Source organism: Eublepharis macularius, chromosome 13, assembly GCF_028583425.1.
Source record: "Eublepharis macularius isolate TG4126 chromosome 13, MPM_Emac_v1.0, whole genome shotgun sequence".
Lineage (NCBI taxonomy): Eukaryota > Metazoa > Chordata > Lepidosauria > Squamata > Eublepharidae > Eublepharis > Eublepharis macularius.
The window spans coordinates 7,442,638-7,458,281 of NC_072802.1; the positions used below are offsets into that span (position 1 = coordinate 7,442,638).

Here is a 15,644-nt window from a genome sequence, read left to right on the forward strand (position 1 = left end):
CTGCGTAAGCTTCCCGTCTCATGCCCAAGTCTCCTGCTACCCAACACTTGGTTCCTGCAGGGGCAGCTTCTGCAGTTGCACACCACTGGGGGCTTAGCAGTTTGCTGGCCCCCTTTCCCGTGGCACCCATAGAGAGCCAGTGTCATGTAGTGGTTAGAAAGTCAGAGTAGAATCTGGGAGACCCATGTTTGAATCCCTGCTCAGTCATGGGAGCTTGCTGGGTGACCATGAAAGAGTCACACCCTCTCAGCCTAACCTACCTCACAGAAATGTTGTGAGGATAAATATTTTAAATACATTTAGTATATAAATTTTATTTCCTGCCTTTCCACAATGCCCAAGGCAGCTTACAAAAGGTAAACATGGAGTTATAAAACACCGCTAACACACATGTTAAAATACATTATATCAAAACATTGTCATTCATCAGTTACTTCTCCAAAAGGCACATCAAAATAATTCCATTTCACTCTTTTTATGGAAGGAAAAGAGCGGTAGGAGCTTCCCATACTATGTTGGGCAGACTATTCCAGTGTGGGCACAGCCCCTGAACAACAGCATGCCTGGAGCCCAAACAGAGGGGACAGCCTCAGGTGGAGCAGGGGCTCATATGGGGAGGAAGGAGAGAGGAGCACAGTACAAGCCACTTGGGGGCCTCACCAGTGAGAAAGAAGGGGTGTAAATGAAGCAAATAAATAGATAAAGAAACTGAAATCCAGCTGCATGGAGGTGAAAAGACTTGCAGAAAGTCAGAGACTCTGAGAGTGCAGAGCATGCAGTCACTGATCCAATGGCTTTAAAAAAGAATCCCCAAACACTGAAAAGTCGGAATATTTTCCCTACCACCCAAAAGTGAGAGAGACTAACTTGATTAGACAAAATGTAATGAGAGGGGCCACCGCTCAGTGAGAGAGCACTTGCCTTGCGTGTTCAGACTCCACATAAGACAGTTTCAGATTTGTACTCTGAGAACACCCAAGGCTCAAAGCTCACACAATATTGTGACATGATTTAGCAGACAGAGACCACGGAAGCCAAAGCCAGATTTCCAGCATGTAAGAACCCCTCGTTCTATTAAGCAAGAAGCGTTTCTCGTGGCAAATTTCAGGTCTTTCATTCTAGAAGCTGCTAGACTCTGCTCTGCACAGGCAAAGAATTAATAAAATCATCCATATTTATAAGATCTGTATCTATGAACCCAGAACTCAGAAATGAGATTTAACAGCCAGATATTCTTAACTTCACGGTTGTTGCATAAACTGGCCTCATTAATTAATTGTGTGAAGGGTATAGCGCCCTACAGAACGTTGCCCCAGAGGTGCTGTCACTCCCCAGCAAGGCTGGTCAATGCAGGCCAGTGGGGAGGGCAGAGCAGGCAGTTTTTGACGCCCAGCAGGTTCTTGCATCCAAGAATCTCCAGGAGCACAACAGAGCTCCCTTCGTCCAAGGAAAGATGCAGACTCCCTCTGGGTCAGCTTGTACTGGAGAAGGAGGGGATAGGTTGGCTAAGAACAATTTGCAATTGCCTGCATGTGACAAAGGAAAAATGCCTTTGAGGGCACATGAGACATTTAGTTCATATTTCCTGTTTACAAGGATAATACTGGCAACGTGCCCAATGTCGAGATAGCTAGAAGCAGCTGTTTTGCATCTGTCATATCTGAAGACTGTTTCATTTCAGAGAAAAAGAGGACAGAGTGGAGGGGACGCAGTCTCTAGAGAGGATGGCCGATGCACTAGCAACTTAGATGTTGCCTTTCTACAGGTACCAGAAAACAGAGAGAAGGATATATCAGCACAGTTGGCTTTGTTTCCAGCTCTTCATATTAATGAGATTAATGAGAGCGATTTAATTTTCACCACAGTAAAACTTGTTTGATTAGACTGCTTAATCTAGTTTCAGTCCCTTACAAACATCTCCCCCCCTTCTCCAAGATACTGCCAAACCTCAGACTGATTTTCTGATGAGAATCTACATGTATGGAACATACTGAGTGATATACTTACAACAAACAGAAGTAACACACAACTAATCAAGCCTGCAGAAGGCCATGCATCGCACAGTGCAGCATGTCTGGGAATTCAGCTACCCGTGATCACCAAAATCTACACACAAAAAACTTTAGCAGAAGGCTTTCAAAAGAAGGTCTTCATTGAGGCCTTCTTCATTGAGGTTTTCTTTGGAGGAGGGCAAGGAGCTGTTCCAGTTGGCAGCAGAGGGTAGGACCCGAAGCAACGGGCTTAAATTACATGCACAAAGGTACCGGCTGGACATCAGGAAAAACTTTTTCAGGGTCAGAGTAGTTCAAAGGTGGAATCAGCTGCCTAGGGAGGTGGTGAGCTCCCCCTCACTGGCAGTTTTCAATTAGAAGCTAGATGAATACTTGACAGGGATGCTTCAGGCTCATCCTGCATTGGGCAGGGGGTTGGACTAGAAGGTCTGTATGGCCCCTTGCAGCTCTGTGTGATTCTGTGATTCTGAGAGTCAATTTCCAGACTGAAAGACTAGAGTCACGTTTGCTTCATAGGAATCCCAGATCTGAAGCTGCAAGACACTGAAACATAACCTTCCTGTTTACAGAAAAATGAGGGACAGAGATGGAAGCCCGACTCCAAACTAAGCAAGTTTAGGTACAGTTTTCTTGTCTTCATCAATTACATCACCAACCTCAATTTAATGGAATAAGCCAATAGAACAAAACTGGCAAGGAGCTGCTGCTGTTCTGCTAATGGTGGCACGTTCCCCAAATGCAAGGGCCTCTGCACCAGGGAATGCTCCTCACGTCAGGGGAAAGCAGCACCATTAGGAGAACAGATCCACAGGATCCAATCCAAGGGCTGGTCTGAGCAGCATGTAAAAGAGGAAATACTAAACAGCTCTTGACCCAACTCCCCCATTGCCACAGACAGCTGGCTGAGCTTCCAGCATCTCTTCCACCAATCTGCGAATTAACCATTAAGGAGGACCTGCAGCAGCAGCGCCAGGGTTTTCGGTGCCTGCGGCCGGCCGGTGGGCTGGGCGCATGCGCACACACGCACCAGCCTGCGTGACAACGTCACATGTTATGTCATCACAGGCACATGCATGCAGCCAGCCCAATTGCTGTGGCAGGCGGCTGGGACGGGGCACAGGTGGCCTCCGAGCTCTCCCGCTCGGTTGCCCTGTGCCGCCGCAGATGCCTGCCCGCGGCTGCTGAGCATGGCCAGGGGCGTGTGCTGGCGGTGGCGGCAGCACGGGGCGGGAGGGGTAGGAGGCTGCAGCTCCGTGACGTGCACTCCCACCCCCCGCACCTCTTCCGGCGCCCCCTCCGGCACCCCACACCCACCGCCTACCTGGTCTCAATGGGCGCGCCGGCCCTGAGGACCCAGCAGCATTTCTACTGATTCTGAAAACAGAGTTGCACTTACCTGTAACTGTTGTTCACTGAGGTCTTCTGTGCAGGCACACATGGGACTGCACACGCACAGGCCTGCCAATTGAAGGTTTTGTAGCTTTAAAAAGTCACTAGAGGGTGCCTGATGCTTCCCAGAGCACAGCATTTCTACGTCCGAGGAGTGCAATTCCCTCAGCGCCTGAACTTTGTCAGGGTCTTTGCTGGATAAGTGCTTTGTCTTTGCTCGCTTATTCCTTGGTGGTTCAGTTGGAGTGGACAGTTCAAGACCTGTTGGCTCCAGACGCTGCACCTGAGTCGACGCCATCAACGCTGGTGAGATTGGGTCTCTCGACCTTGACCATCGGGTCCGAGGCACTGATGGTTCCGAGCACATAGGTGAACTTGGTTCCAAGTACTTTCAGATCCAGGCGAGACGAACAAAGTTGGGGCCTCACCAGAGATGGAAGGAAGTCGGTTCTGAGGCACTGCTGGTTCCAACGGTCAGTCCAGGCTGATGGAGTCGGGGTTGGATCCATCTGCTCCACGGCGTTATCGGGGGGGGGGGGCCTCGATTTTGATCCTGGAGTTGCCACTGCGAGTGCTTTTCCCCAAAAGGCTGCTTTCAACCGACTGGCCCGTTCTGCATGTGCTTTTGGTGTAAAGCCCTGGCAGACCTTGCATGGTTGAGTGTTATGCTCCTTGCCTAAGCAAAGAAGGCAGAGCAAATGACTGTCGATCTTTGTCACATTTGTGTTGCACTTGGAACAATGCTTGAATAAGGCCTTTTCACCCATTACTCACAAGTCTTTTCCTTTCTTAGGTGAAGAATGGAAGAGAAAAAAACGCTGACTCAAAGCCTCTACTAAATGCTACAGCTAGTCTCTCTTGCCAGCAGGCAAAAGAGAAACTGAAGATGGAGGGCACCACGCCTCCCGGGTACAGGCTCTTTAGGCGGGAAAACAGCTATGGCTGCACCCTGGGAGGCATCAAGTGCCATCTATTGACTTTTTAAAGCTACAAAACCTCTGATCAGCAGGCCTGGGCATGCACAGCCCCATGTGGGACTGCACAAGAAGACTGACAATGAATGAATAATTCCAATTGGCTTCCTCAATTATACACTCAAATAGCATAAGCATAATTTGCTTCACTTGCATAATTATGTCCTGCTAGCACTGAATTTGCAGATGCAAGATTTTCTGTGGCATTTTGCGGTTCCAACTTGTGCTAACCAGCTTCTCTGCCTGGACAAGATGATGGCTGTAATACCCTCAGTGTGATGTTATAATGCCCTCTGTAGACAACACAATGCATCTGCTCTGATATCAGGATTGTATTGCCCAGCCTAACATCCATGTGTTAGACATATTCAGTACTGCTGGGTGATGGACGCTTCTCAAGGCTAGGGGAGGGGGAAGGGCACAGATCAGGCCTGTATGTCCTGGCGTCTGTGTCTAGATCCCTTTTTAAATGTGAGATCCAGTTGCAAATATTAAGTGAATTTGAGCACTGAATGGAAGCACAGGACCAGCCACTGCACTCCCCACCACATGTTAAGTGCTGTATCAACCACGTGGAAATAGGAAGGTTGCGATTCAGAGGTACTGGGAGGGGTCATGGCTCAGTGGCAGAGAATCTGCTTCGCATGCAGGAGGTCCCAGAATTAAACCCAGGCAAGTAGCGACACACTTGCAACTGTTTGCCTAAAACAGCAGGTTCTGACTGAAGAGGCAGAATCACAAAGGTGCAAAAAATCTTTAATATGACACAGAAGTCAGTTTATCTTCTCATTGCTGATCTTCCATCTCTTCCTGCATGCTGCCAAAGCAGAAAGACTACCTTTATCCACAACTGAGGTCTTCTATACTATAGGATTTTTGCATCTTTGCAGTTTGCTACTTGAAGTTGTGCTTGAGGAATGCTGCAGCCCTCCTTGGGTCAAGAGGAGCAGAGCAGACTTGAAAGAGGATGGGAGAAGTGCGATAAAAAATCATGGCCTCTGCTCACCAAGTCTCTAGAAGCCCCAGGCGGATCCCTTTCAGAACAGACTTGGAAGCAACTGCATGCCCAGCAGTCAGGAACAAGCCAGAATTTCCTCTATGTAACCAGGTCAAGTTGGGAAGAAAAAACCTATGAAATTGTTGGCTATTTTAAACCTGCGGTGTGCCACAAATAACTAACACGTGCATGTCTAAGCTGGTGCACCAGGATGTTGGGTGGACATTTGCAAGGCTGCCTTAAAAGCTGCAGAACAGGCTGGAGAAGCCCATACAAAGGGTTCGCTTGGGAGTTCCAACCTAACTAGAATGGAGCAGCGCTTTGCAGGGCTGTGCGGTTCCAGTCATTTGCATCCAAATGCTCTTGGGTGGGGTGTTGCCTGCCAGCTGGTAGCTTCCCAGGAGAGAACATTTCATATTGTGACAGAGGAGTAATAATAACCGGAAGAAAGAATGTTGAGGCTGGGGAAGGGGCCTTTATGATGGAAAGAGGAAACATGAGACCAAGAAGTTATTACAGGAAATGGACTTCATACTCTTGTGAATACTGTGGGTAGTGAAAAAGACATTTTAACACCCTCTCTCCCACCCACCTTCTATTTATTTTACAGTACTGACTTTCCTCTGGGTCATCCAGGCTGCTGCAGCCCTGGGACAGACCTTAAGACAACCCTTGAGAGAGATGTTTTTGCCACACAAACTTGTTTTACATCTGAAAACATTGAAGTGCAGTTTGTTCATGACAAAAATGAACCTGAAAATTGCTAAGTTCCCTACCTCTTTTCCTCATTACATGCTGTACTGAGATTGAAACTGTTCTGATACAAATAGGAATTTGGATTAAGCCATGTTTTAGGGTCCTGCTCTAAACAGGGTTGCTCTTACCTGTAACTGTTGTTCATTGAGTGGTCTGTGCAGGCACACATTGGGACTGTGCATGTACAGGCCATCCACAAAGATTTCCAGAGCCTTCTAGAAGGCTAGGAGTGCCCCTCCTCTTTTGGGCGCATGACCAGGAGGAGGGGAGCTATTCAGTTCTCACCATGCCGCCACTGAAGATCCCCCAGAAATGAAGGTTCCAGAGAGTTCACAGCGGGGTGGGCAGGAGGGATGTGTGCCTGCATAGAAGACCACTTGATGAACAATAGTTACAGGTTAAGTGCAACTGTTATGTCAATATAGATTAAAAGCACATGACAATAATCAATACTAATCAATACTAGGCCAAGCTCTTGTATTCTCTAGATGAACTTTTAAACTTTGCATGAACTGTCTGTGTATTTTTTCTATGTGTTAGGTAATTCAATAGGTGTGCTTTCATCCTGTGACAGTTAATTAAAATAGTGGACTCTGTCGAGATTAATGTTCCTCTATCAGAGATTCAACCAATGGTGATCGTTCAACTTAACTTTTCCTGACACCTCTCAGAGATTTGTAGTTTTGTTGTTGTAAGTTTGAGTATGACGTAATTTTTTACTAATTGGAAGGCTGCACTATGGAGATTATGAATATTCAGTGAAGTGTCAAACCAATCATTATTTGTTTGTGCTATCATGTGAATAGACCTTAAATATTCGCATATGATGAGGTATATAATTGCAAACACAGATAGAATGGCAGGGTACTGATGGAAGAAATCTCTTGAGAGAATCTAGGTGAGAACTTATTCTACCTATGTATTTCATAGAAACTTTGAGCATGTTAGGATTTATTAAGAAATGTTAGCAAACTTATTTCTTATTGCCTTTCTGTGTTCTGTTTTTATAGGATTTGTCTTAATAGCCTTTATTTTGATTACTTGCTTCATTAAAAAACTAGGGTGTATTTTCAATAAAGTGAAATAAACTCTAAACAGGTGTCTGTGTGTTTGATAAAGAGTTGCAAAGCAATACTGAACCCTATATAAATAAATGGACTGATAAACAGCTGGTTCAAAGAACTTATCTGTTTGACAGGTCTGAAAACTAATTGCTGTAAACTCTCCCGGAGAGAGATACGTCTTTCTCTTGGCTGGTAGAAGCTTAGTTTCAGACACGGGCAAAAGCTCGATACACAACCATTTTCATCTTTGCAGCTTCTGTGCAGTCCCACGCTGGGAGAGTAGCTCACTTCCTGAAGGAGGTGGGTGTGAAGCTCTCAAAGTAAGAGACTATGGAGGACCAACTTCCCAACAGACACTTAGCGTCTCACTGACATTCGCCCAGAGGCGCTTCTAAAGAAGCTGGGAGCTCTCTAAAACTCTCTGCCAAAACAGGTATGCAGCAAGGAAAACACAGTGCTCAAGAGGGGAGAGCCAAGCAAGGTAAAGGACATCGAAAAGTCAAGGCAGAGTGTGATAGCCTCTATCGACTCATAAAGAAGAGTTGCATGAGGATACTGCCAGGTCTCTCTTGGAGTCATGACTAATAAAACTGATAGTGTTGTGAGACATGAGGGCTGAAAGGCAACCCCTGGTAGGGAATCCTGGCCAGGGCATTGGGCACATTAACATTGTGGATCTCTATGAATGGAGGGACACAGGTTAGAACCCACAATGTCCTCCTTCCACAATGCTGTACATTAAAAATGAAGCATCAGGGAAGTGCAAAAAGTTAACAAGGGGTTACACCCCTACTTTAAGGAAGAGGAACATTTTGAATGTTTGAGTCTCGAACACAGTCACTAGCACAAGAAGAAGGGTCCAAGTCCTGCGATAGCCTCAGTACAGACTCTTACCCAATTAGAGGTGCAAGATATGGTAGTCAAGGAGCAGCAGTTGCCACTCAGGAAAAAAATTGAGATTACTGCTATAGTGCAGGAAAAGGAGCTGATCAAAACTGCCAAAGCCATCAGTGGGAATGAAAAAAAGGAGAGCCACACTAGAATAATGAAAACAGTAAAGCAGGTGTGATGGGGCCAAAGAAAGGACAGTATGCACCATCAATGACCCTTTTGCTGCTAGCAGAACCACCTCCGCAACAAAAACTGCCAGGGGATAAAACATAAAAACAGATTACCTTGCCAGTGGATTAGCAAGGGCATTCCTCAATGACTGGAATCCCTGGCAGCAAAGTTATTTTGCAGAAGATCAGAAATCACCTGGAGACACACCCTCATAGCAGAGCTCCCACACTGCAGGGAGCCTCTGAGGTGGCACCAACTCTCAGAGTTACAGTGTCGCAAGAGTGCTCTGGGAAGAACAGAACACTGAAAGTACGAGAAAGACGCATATATGCTTTAGGAAAGAAGAAAACGAATTTGGGTATCCCTTAAAGCAAGTGAAATTCTACCTCTTGCACCTTCAATCAGCCAAGTGAATACTGTCAAAAGAGCAGAACTTTCTCCACGGTGATGCCCAGCCGATGGAACATACGGCTTCAAGAGGTATAGCCATCTCTCTGGTGTACTGATCGCCCAGCGCACCAGCAGATGCTGTGCCTGGCCTGTTAGAGGCGGTGGCTGGCTGGGCCTTCGAGTACCCCAGGCTTCTGGTCTTGGGGGACTTCAATGTCCATGCCGATGATGCTATCTCCTCACGGGCCATGTACCTGATTGCCTCCATGGAGGCATTAGGACTCTCCCAGTTTTTATCGACACCCACACATCAAGCAGGACACACGCTGGATTTGATCTTTAGGGTGGGGATACAGGTGGATCTGGATGAACCTATAGCAGTGCCATGGTCAGACCACCTCGTCCTGAGGGCTTGTCTGGGCACCATGACCCCCACCTCCTGCTTGGGCAACGAGCTGATTTATGCTCGCCCGTGGAGTCAAATGGATCCAACTGAATTCCAGAATGCTCTGCGGGATCCAATACCCCCTGGTGGCTCAATGGATGAGCTGATAGAGGACTGGAATGCCCATCTCTCTGAAGCTATCGACAAGATTGCTCCGTTGCCCTCTCCGCCCCCAAACTAGAGTAGCTCCTTGGTATACTGATGAGCTATGACAAATGAAATCGGAGCTGAGATGGCTAGAGCGAGTGCGGCGGCGACTCCGTGATGAAGTGACAAGAACATCTTATAGGACGTTTATGAAGGCCTATGAGATGGCAGTGAAAGCTGCAAAGAGAGACTACTATGCAGCTTCCATTGCGTCCGATAGTTCTCGCCCAGCACAACTTTCCAGAGTGATTCGGTCTTTAATGTCCCTCACACATAGGACAAATAAAAATGTAAATTCGGTAATAAGCTGTGAGGCTTTTGCGGATAAGATCGTGTCACTCCACCGGTATCTGTCCACCACGGTTGATGCAATATGTGTACTGGAGGCCCCTTGGTCATCCTCAGGGTTGATATTAGATCAATTCAGGCCACTCTCCCAGGAGGAGGTAGGCAGGGTCCTGGATGCTGTGAAACATACCACATGCCCACTGGACCCGTGCCCATCATGGCTGGTGAAAACTGGCGGTGATGGGATTCAGGCACCATTAGCTGACATCATTAATCTTTCTCTGAGTTCTGGGTTTTTCCAGACTCAATGAAGGAGGCAGTGGTGTGGCCATTATTAAAGAAACCATCACTGGATCCTGTGGATCCAGCCAATTACCGCCCAGTTTTGAATCTTCCATTCCTGGGTAAGATAACTGAGAGGGCGGTAGCAGAACAGCTGCAGGTATACCTGGATGATGCCTCTATCCTGGATCCATTCCAGTCCGGCTTCAGGCCTGGCCATGGTACAGAGACGGCTCTGGTCGCCCTCACAGATGATCTGCAGCAACACCTGGACTGGGGCTGGTTGGCACTGCTGATACTTTTAGATCTTACAGCAGCATTCGACACAGTTGATCATAATCTTCTGATCCACCGCCTTGCCGATGTGGGGATTCGTGGAACAGCCCTGCAATGGCTGAACTCCTTCCTTCGCAATCGGGGACAGAGGGTGGCACTCAGGGAACAGATGTCTGCTCACTATTCTTTGGTATGCGACGTCCCTCAGGGGGCGATTCTTTCCCCGATGCTATTTAACATCTATATGTGCCCCCTCGACCAGTTAGCCCGCAGCTTTGGGCTGGGTTGCCACCAGTATGCGGATGACACTCAGCTCTATATGTTGATGGACGGCCAGTCTAATCTCGCTGTGGATTCCTTGGCCAAGGGTCTTGAGGCCGTGACGGTATGGTTACATCAGAGTTGCCTGAAACTGAATCCCCGGAAGACTGAGGTTCTGGATCTGAGTCGTGGGGTGATCAAGCTGGGGACCCGGCTCCCAGCCCTCGACGGGGTATAATTGAAACCTTCGCCGACAGTGAGGAGCCTGGGTGTGACCTTGGATGCCACACTTTCAATGGAGGCCCAAGTCACAACTGTTGCCAGGTCTGCCTTTTTTCATCTTTGACAGGCCAGGCAACTGGCGCCCTATCTTTCACCCCGGGACCTGGCCACAGTAATCCATCCAATGGTCACCTCCAGGCTAGACTACTGCAACTCATTCTACGCTGGGCTGCCCTTGGGCCTGACCCGGAAGTTACAACTGGTCCAGAATGCAGCAGCACGTGTCCTTACTGGAATGCCAATCCGAGCGCACATTCATCCTGTGCTGTGCCAGCTGCACTGGCTTCCAGTGGAGTTCCGGATCCGGTTCAAGGTGTTAACCTTGATGTTTAAAGCCCTTCACGGATTGGGACCTGCATACCTGCGGGACTACCTCTTCCATTATGTCCCCTGCAGGGTGTTCCGCTCTGCAGACAAGCAACTCCTTTTCTGCCCTGGCCCTGGCCTGGCGGAACGCTCTCCCGCTGGAGATCTGGGCCCTGCGGGACCTGTTAACAGTTCCGAAGGGCCTGTAAAACGGAGATTTTCCATAGGGCCTTTGGCTGAGTGCCAGCAGGTATCCTCCTTCTTCCATCTAAGACCACCACTTTTTCTGGGGCTGCCCTCGGCCATCTGCTATGCCCATATACAGACCCCCAATATTTGTTTAAATAGCCTGCTCCTGGACTATTTTAATGACTTTTTAAAAATTATTGCTTTTATGGTTTTTTGACTTTTAATGTATTTTTTAAATGTTGTTAGCTGCCCTGAGTCCATCTGTGGGGAGGGCGGGGTATAAATCAAATAAATAAATAAATACGCACCTTAAACAGGTTCTCTAGAGCAGTGACACAGAAATTCTTTAAATAAAAAATAAGTAGAATCTCCATATTCAGAGGCAGTAACACTGAATGCCAGTGCTGAGGAGCAACAATAGGGCAGGTTATGCCTCTGTGCCTTGCTTACTAACTTTCCAGAAGTTGGTTGCTCTGCAAAATAGGTTAGCTGCCCTGCAAGGACCATTGGTGCGATCAAGCACACCTGCTATGAGTTTATAGCTCTGAAGTTTTCATGCTCACATGAGTAGGCTATAATAATAAATAATAATAAAATAACATTTTGATTTATATACTGCCCTTCAGAACAACTTAAAGCCCACTCAGAGCAGTTTACAAAGTGTGTTGTAAGTTTATTATCCTATGAGCAAGAATTAAAAAAAAAATCCTTAAGTCAGCTACCTCCATATCACTGGAACTGACTCAGAATTTCTATCTATTGCTAAGTAATTAAACACTTGCCAAAATAGGAAATCGACAGTTGTTTAAAATTTGCTTTATTTAAATTCAAAAAATATAATTTTTTTAAGTGCAGTTTGCGTGTCTCTAAGTGCAAATTTGAGGTCCTGTACATTTTATGTTAGTAATACCACCCACAGACACATTGCTCCATTTCGGTAGGCAAGCCAACACTGATCACAAACCCGCATACAGCACAGAAAATCCACTCACGTTGACCAAGCCAAAGTAATGTTCGTTCACTGGAAACTGCTCAGGACCAATCTCTTTCTCCAAAGCGGAGGCATTGGCGCCCTGGGAAAACAGAAAACATGGCTTACTGGCAAGGAAAAAAAATAGTTTCAAAAACATTTTACACCAAGTTGGAATGCTAGAATCTTAACCACACAAATATTGGCAGTTGGCTGCTGAACTGATTACTTATCTAACTACAGTCAACTCTTTCCCCCAGCCAAGAATGTCCTGGTGTAAGTGGTAGCATACCTTTACATCCCATTCAAGTTCCATATGTTAGCAAGGCCAGAAACAAGAGCTGTTTGCCCCTCTCTTTCAGCCCTGAGCACAAAGCCTTGCAGCTTTGCAAAACTTTGGCACCTGCCTCTTCCTACAACTGCAGGTGCAGCTGGTTTGGAAAACCAGTTGGCCTAATCAGCATAACTGCCTTTAAAACCAGAGCTTTCTTCTTAAAAAGAAAAACAACTGTTCTTACTTTATTTTTGTTTTAGAGGTTTTTTTTTAAAAAAAAACCCTTATAATTATAGGCTTATTTTAGTGTTCTAGAATAAAAAGTCAAAGAGAAGAGCTGTTCAGCAAAACATTCACATTTACAGAAATCTTATCTAACATTACTAAAAGGTATAACTTTGCTTCAATTAAAAATTGTTTTACAGTAAGAGTTAACTAATTTCCTTTCATAGTTGGCTAAGTATCAAACCTATTGATGCTTAAAGTATCTTTTTTGTTGCTCTAATAAAGTTAATGCTTTAAAAAAAACCTGACCAGTTGACCACATCATTTTTTACTAACCGGCCAACCTTAGTTCTTTATCATCTGCAACTCTTCATAAATAGAAACAGTTCATTAAAGTGCTGTAAGAGCAGATCCTTCCAGCATTGGGAGATATGACGCAACCTACACACTGACAAGCAGTCAGGCCTTCTTGCTGATCTGAAAGCTATTTCCCCTTCAAACCCCTTCAAACAGACTTCAGGTACAGCAAAACTGGTAATGTAGCATAATGCTATCCAAAAGCAGGAGTCTCTTTAAGCTAAATACCTCTGGTGTTAAAATCCCCAGTTTTACAGAACTGCCCACAAACCAATTATGATAAAGGGGGAGTCAAATCACATTCCTCCTTCTCCCATTTTCTATACAAGAAAAACATGCATAGCCATAACCATGTTTAATGGTAACGTTAAATGGCTCTTTCACAGCAATTGTACATATTCAGAAGTAACAGCTTGTGTAGGGGTAACAACAATTATGAAGAAATGCTGAAAGTTATTTCACAAATCATATTTTCAAGAACTTAAAACCTATCTTGTTGAATCAGACCAAGAAGTCCATCAAGCCGTCCTTCTCACAGCAGCCAACCCACCCACATGAAACACAGAAGCGGGGAGTGAAGGCAATTGTTGCTCACCAGTGACTGCCCCTGAACGTAGAAGTTTCATTTAAACATTAGGGTTAATAATGCAGGGTCTAACAAATCTCGGTAACTAGAAATTTCATTGTGGTGCCTAATATTTTCAGCAGTCATTTATTATGAGCCCCTCTTGGTGATTTTCAGTAGAAGCATAACGCTTATTTATTTATTCAAACTATTTATTAGCCACCTTTCCTCCAAAGGTGCGGTGTGATGCGGTGGCAAAAAAGGCAAACTCAAGTCTTGGGTTGTATCAAAGGGGCCATAGCATCAAAATTGCAGGAGGTCATAGTCCCTCTCTATACTGCCTTGGTCAGGCCACACCTGGAGTATTGTGTGCAGTTCTGGAGGCCTCACTTCAAAAAGGATGTGGACAAAATCGAGAGGGTGCAGAGGAGAGTGACGAGGATGATCAGGAGTCTGGAGACTGAGCCCTACGAGGAAAGGCTGAGGGCCTTGGGAATGTTTAGTTTGGAGAAGAGGAGGTTGAGGGGAGACATGAGTGCTCTCTTTAAAATATTTGAAAGGCTGTCATTTGAAGGAGGGCAAGGAGCTGTTCCAGTTGGCAGCAGAGGGTAGGACGCAAAATTACAGGCAGAAAGGTACAGCTGGATATTAGGAAAAACTTTTTCCAGGTTAGCATAGTTCCAAGGTGGAATCAGCTGCCTAGGGAGGTGGTGAGCTCCCGTTCACTGACAGTTTTCAAGAAGAGGCTGGATGAATACTTGTCAGGGATGCTTTAGGCTCATCCTGCATTGGGCAGGAGGTTGGACTAGAAGGTCTGTATGGCCCCTTCCAGCTCTGTGTGATTCTGTATATTATAAAGCTGTCTTAAATAAAAACAAATTAAAAAAATAAACAAAGATGTCCTGAAGCAAGACAGTGAGGTGCACCTTCCTGGGGAGAGTCTCCTACAGTTGTGGGGCTGCCACTGAAAAGGCCTTCTCCCATGAACCCACCAACTGAGCTTCTTTGGTTGACGGGATGGCCAGTAGGCCTCTCCCTGCGATCCTAACTCCTGGGCAGGATCATACCCTGGTCCCAACCACACAGGACTCTATAAGATAGTACTAGCACCTTGAATTGGTCTGAGGAGTGGATCAGTAGCTAATGTAATTGCCGTAATATTAGCGTCACATGTTCCCAACAGCTGGCCCCGACCAGTAGTCTAGCTGCAGTATTCTGCCCTAGCTCCAGCTTCCAAACTGTCTTCAAGGGTAGCCCCAAGTGAAGCCGTCATATCAGGCAGGGGACCAGGGAAGCTCTCTGTAGGCTGCCACCATTCTGGTACAGGTTTCCTTGGAAGGACCCAGAGCATCCAACTGATCCCTTTTGTCCACTTTTTCCCAGTAGGTTTTACTTTATATGTAACCAAATGAGGCATGAGAACCCAGGCAGAATAATAAACTACGTTATTTAAGAGGGTCAGTAATAACTGCTGTTCAAAACTTTGTAGATTAAAGAGAACAGTAAAGGTTGGTGAACAAACAAAATACAACACCCTAACACATCTAACTTGACTGTTCCTAGCTGTCTCCTGGTGACTGGCTTCAAGTTGATTCAGCCCTTCCGGATGAGGGATCCCTCTGGCTGCAGCTGCCTCTCCTCTGCTCCCTAGCAGTGAACAACCTCCCACTTGCAGGGGGGCCTTTTATCCCTTCTCCCAGGCACCCTGCCCCTATTGGTGCAATTTCCCCCTCCAAATCCCGTGTTAACCAATCACAGGGTCCAAAGGGGACCTGGGAAATGTAGGCCTTGAAGTCAATTTAGTGCAGGCTTCCCTGGAGCCACTAGGCATCACTACGTAGGCCCAGGTTCATAACAGAAGCACATTGCAATAGGCCAGTCAGGATGTAACTAAGGCATGAATCACTGTGGCTAGATCTGACTGAACCAGGAATGGATGCCACTGATGCACCAGCCAAAGCTAGGCAAACGCTCTCTGAGCCACCTGGCTTTCTAAGGTGGCTGATGTGTCAAGAAGTACTCTTAAACTGCAAACCTGATTTTTCAGGGGGAGTGTGGCCCCATCTAAGACAGGGAAGATGTCACATTGCTGGCCAGCTTTTCTACTAACTCAGAGAACCCCTGTCTTGTCTG

General features: G+C 46.4%; 1 protein-coding gene across 3 annotated transcripts in view; it reads right to left on the minus strand.

Annotated features, from left to right (window-relative positions):
• The window catches only part of LOC129341113 (ubiquitin carboxyl-terminal hydrolase 12-like), a 64,484-nt gene that overhangs the window by 24,218 nt on the left and 24,622 nt on the right, over positions 1–15,644 (minus strand). For all 3 annotated transcript variants that reach the window (XM_054996072.1, XM_054996073.1, XM_054996074.1), the window contains exon 2: positions 12,113–12,193. In XM_054996072.1, coding sequence (XP_054852047.1) covers positions 12,113–12,193 — 81 coding nt within the window. The remainder of the gene's footprint in view (positions 1–12,112; positions 12,194–15,644) is intronic.